Consider the following 5,000-nt stretch of genomic DNA (forward strand, 5'->3'; position numbering starts at 1 on the left):
TCTGTGCAACTCTCACATGGTCGCCCACTTAAGCTAAGCAGGGCTGCGCCCGGTCAGTACCTGGATGGGAGACCAAATGGGAAAGCTAGGTTGCTGCCGGAAGTGGTGTTAGAGAGGCCAGCAGGGGGCGCCCAACCTGCGGTCTGTGTGAGACCTAATGCCCCCGTATCCGCTTGTTAAGTGTGACGTCATGCGAAGCGGCTTCCGGGTCCAAGCGCTCTATTCAACTGAATGGGGAGACTCATGAAATGCTAATAATAAACGTTTACAAAGCGATTTAAGGCTTTTGAAAATCACGATCGCGGTATATATGTCCATGCCTAATATCCGATGGCCAGAAAGTGATTATTATTTTTATAAATTGTTAAATTTTTGGTATTTGTTATGCAGCAAGCCCAGAGATTGTTGTGTACACTATGATTTTTATATAAAATTAATTTTAATGTGTGACAGAAATAAAACGTGATCATAAACGAATGATCTCTCCACTCGGCTTGGACCCAGAAACAGTGTTACATACGTCACAAACACGTCACCACTTAACAAGCGGATAGTGACGGGGACTCTATACTGCTCAGTGAGCACCGTCTTTCGGATGAAATGTTTAACCGAGGTCCTGACTCTTTGTGGTCATTAAAAATCCGTTAAAAATGTCCTTCGAAAGAGTAGGGGTTTCACCCCGGCATCCTGGCCAAATCTGCCCACTGGCCTCTGTCCATCATGGAATTATTTTTATTATTATTATTACTACAGTGTTTTTGAACCATACTATAGTAGTGCATTATACTGTAAGCATCTTCTTTTAAAGGGTCACGAAACACCAAAACACATGTGTTGAGCTGTTGACAGTCGTATATGTGTCCCACACTGCTATAAACACTATTAGGACACCTATATTTCACTAAAAAGTGTAAATTGGTTGTTTTTGCGTTATTTTAAGCAAATTCGTACTTCCTGTTTGAAACGAATTTTTGAAGCTGCGTCACGGTCATGACATAATAGCGTTTATTCCAGCGTGCAGACTGGACGTCTGTGCCAGAGTTAGTCTTATTACGTCTTACAGTGTGATGCATTAATGCATGAGTAAAGCTTGGTTCAAACCAATCAGCGCGCTCTATTGTGCAACTTCATTAATATTCATTACTGTCACAGTGTTTAGACGACAGAGACGCCACGTTATGTTAACAAAACAAGCGTGAAGTGTTGCTTTTATAGTTTGCTGCAGTGAAGTTTTGTTTTCATTTTCTCTCTTTGAGAGCTCAGCTGGAGTCACGTGTGGATTAACAGTGTACGCGACGCTCGACAACAATAACTTATTATTGTTTACCTGAGAGCTGTTCTCATCTGCAAACGCTGAGATCCGGATTCGCTTGTAGTCTCCTCTTCATAAAGACGCGGCTCTAGTTGCTGGTGATTGTCCTGTCTCTACAGATTTGGTAAGTGAGCGACCAGTGCTCTTTGTTTATTCAGTTTGTTCGTATCGAACTAACTCTTGCACCGAGTGTAAACATGTTAGCACCACAACCAAACTTTTTTTTGTGACCGGAATAACACACGCGGCTTTCTGATGCTACCTGCCGTGTGCATCTAAGTTTCCGGGAAATGCTGAGTTTTTTTTCTCTCATTCGCCGTGCGGTATCAAACATTGCGTGAAAAATACACACTTAGAGCAGCTCCTCGAATCAAATATCTGGTTTGTCGTGAGGGACATGAATGAATTCCCTGAATGAAAGAGCCAAACTGCAGTTAAAGTCCACCATTTAATAATTTGGCAAATAATTCGACTACAGATGTCCATGTAAACACCATCACTTTCTTCCGTGTGTTTGTGTTTATTTTGACTCTGAAACTCAGCGCGCCCAAATAGACACTCCCACACCATCCCACTTTAGTTCCTCCGACACTCCCCCCTAAACGGAGATGGACACGCCCACTTTTCTGACTTTTTCCAAAGTAGAGGTGTGAAAACACCCTGCTGAAACGAGGGGGTTTCATGACCCTTTAATGCATACTCCAGCATACTGTTGTACTAACTATGGTTAACTATTAAACTATAACAAAAACTGCAGTAAACATTAGTTTTTTCTACAGTAAACTGTGGTGTATTGTAGTGTTATAAACCCTAGTTTTAGAAAACTACAGTATTGGGTTATCTATTAATATTATTAATGTGTGTTACCAAAGCTATAAAATAACCACAACAGATTAATTCAAGTTCTTTACATTCATTCATTTATTTTCCTTTGGCTTAGTCCCTGTCGCCACAACGGAATGAACCACCAACTATTCCAGCATATGTTTTACGCAGCGGAAACCTTTTTTAGCCGCAGCCCAGTACTGGGAAACACCCATACACACTCATTTACACACACACTCATACACTACGACCAATTTAGTTAATCCAATTCCCCTATAGCGCATGTGTTTGGACTGTGGGGGAAACCGGAGCACACAGAGGAAACCCACGCCAACACTGAGAACATGCAAACTAAACACAGAAATTCCAACTAGCCCAGTCGGGAATCGAATCAGCGACCTTCTTGCTGTGAGGCGACAGTGCTAACCACTGAGCCACCTGTAAGTTCTTTACTACAGTATTTTTTCATGTAGGTGAAGGAGCGATAATCTTTACTGAACGTGTTGAACTTACTTTAGAGAAAACTTTCATGACGTAGCAGAGGATCTTCACTCGAGCGTCAATGGCAGCGTATGACGCCAGCAACTGTGTGTTGTGCAAAGCCTGAGGAAATACAATCAAACACACACACACATTTAATTCATGTTTTTCAATTCTACTCTCTACAATCAAGAGATAATACTCTCTATTTCAATAAGTGCTGTTTCTAGATTTCCTAAGTCCCGTAAGGTGCTTTAAAATCTGCTTTTTATTCGATGTTTTACTTGATTAACTTGCATGGATTATTCGTACACCTTAAGGTTAACAAGGTGAGCTAGCAAAATAAACATTGTAGATTTTGATGTCATGCAGACTTAAGAAGTAACAAAATGACAAATAATATACACACACCGGCCAATTTATTAGGTACACCTCACTGGTACTGGGTTGGACCCCCTTTTGCCTTGAGAACTGCCTTATTCCTTCGTGGCGTAGATTCAACAAGGTACTAGAAATATTCCTCTGAGAATTTGCTCCATATTGACATGATAGCACTGGTGACTGTGGAGGCCATTTGAGTACAGTGAACTCATTGTCATGTTTAAGAAACCAGTCTGAGATGATTCACGCTTTGACATGGTATGTTATCCTGCTGGAAGTAGCCATCAGAAGATGAGTACACTGTGGTTATAAAGGGATGGACATGTTCAGCAGTAATACTCAGGTAGGTTGTGGCATTGACACAATGCTCAATTGGTACTAATGAGCCCATGAAAATCTCCCCCACACCATTACACCACCACCACCAGCCTGAACCGTTGATCCAAGGCAGGATGGATCCATTTCAAGGTTGTTGTGTGTTCAGAGATGCTCTTCTACAGACCTCGGTTGTAACGAGTGCTGTTAACATTCTATAAATGACCAGTCTGGCCATTCTCCTCTGACATCAACAAGGCATTTACGCCCACAGAACTGCCGCCCACTGGATATTTTCTCTTTTTCAGACCATTCTCTGTAAATCCTAGAGATGGTTGTGCGTGAAAATCCCAGTAGAACAGCAGTTTCTGAAATACTCAGACCAACCCGTCTGGCACCAACAACCATGACATGTTCAAAGTCACTTAAATCGCCTTTCTTCCCCATTCTGATGCTCTGTTTGAACTGCAGCAGATCTTCTTGACCATGTCTACATGCCTAAATGCTTTGAGATGCTGCCATGTGATTAGAAATTTACTTTCTTTAACGAGCAGTTGAACAGGTGTACATAATAAAGTGGCCAGTGAGTGAGTGTGTGTGTGTGTGTGTGTGTATATGTATATGTATGTATATATATATATATATATATATATATATATATATATATATATATATATATATATATATATATATATATATAAAAAACATGCTAATTTCATCATTTAATATTAGGAATAAATACACCAAAATAAAAAACAATCTTTTTTTTCCTAAATCTATCAGCAGTAGAGGGAATGTTTATGTGTATACTTTTGGATGTTAAAATTTGATGTCAAGCTCGAAATGATAAAGGATAAAGTGTCATGAAGTGTCTTGTAAACACAGTGGGTGTGAAACATTATCTTTTCAGAGCAGGAGTGGGCTGTAGCTATCATTATTAAAAGGCATTCGTTTTAGCACATGGGACGAGAGCACATTGTAACAGCTAAACTATGAACGAAAAGTGTTGTGATGCACCATGCAGTCATAACAAATCCAAATACAACTTATTTAATATCTTGTACAGTTCAAAACAGTGTATAAGATGATGCACTAGCTGTGTTTAATGATTTAATAAAATGCATGAGCAAACAAGGATCTGTCATAAACTTTTCAATGCAAAAAAATTCTTAATGAAAAAACAATGCTCTATTGCAAAGATTGATCTGGACTTCCACAAAACACTGCTTGAACATATAAACACGCTTATCTCCTCACCAGAGTATTGTACAGGCTTATATCTCCCTCTAGTCCAGTTTTGGTGTGGTAAAACTTCACAATTGGGACTTTCGCTGTAGTAATAGGAAGGATGTTTCTCAGGCCTGAAATCAATGAATAAATAAACACGGCAGAGGAAAAGAGATGTGGTTAAAACCAATAAATTTTACCAACATACACTTTAAGGGTCCTAAAATGTCTCAAAAATGAACTATTTAATTCATAATTAGCGAATGAAATGAGTTTCTGTCCCTAATATTCATGTAAAAAGCAGCTCACTGTGAAACTACAACCTGAACACTAAAACTGAGGCCTTACCGTGGTGTTTGCGCAGCGCTTTAGCAAGACTCTCAATAATAGCCATGGAGTCCAAGCCCTGTCAGAGGGTAATGATAACATAATGAATGCTAAATATAGCAATACAATTCAT

At 39.7% G+C, this 5,000-nt stretch overlaps 1 protein-coding gene across 15 annotated transcripts in view; it reads right to left on the minus strand.

Moving 5' to 3' along the window:
- The window catches only part of tut7 (terminal uridylyl transferase 7), a 46,900-nt gene that overhangs the window by 16,042 nt on the left and 25,858 nt on the right, over positions 1 to 5,000 (minus strand). For all 15 annotated transcript variants that reach the window (XR_015491933.1, XR_015491929.1, XR_015491931.1 and 12 more), the window contains exons 18-20: positions 4,889 to 4,946; positions 4,571 to 4,674; positions 2,651 to 2,740 (exon numbers count right to left, since the gene is read on the minus strand). Coding sequence is in view for 2 of the 15 variants with exons in the window: in XM_087254372.1 (XP_087110498.1) it covers positions 2,651 to 2,740; positions 4,571 to 4,674; positions 4,889 to 4,946 (252 nt within the window). In the remaining 13 variants the exon portion in view is untranslated. The remainder of the gene's footprint in view (positions 1 to 2,650; positions 2,741 to 4,570; positions 4,675 to 4,888; positions 4,947 to 5,000) is intronic.

Source organism: Danio rerio, chromosome 5 (assembly GCF_052040795.2).
Source record: "Danio rerio strain M-AB ecotype USA chromosome 5, GRCz13ab, whole genome shotgun sequence".
Lineage (NCBI taxonomy): Eukaryota > Metazoa > Chordata > Actinopteri > Cypriniformes > Danionidae > Danio > Danio rerio.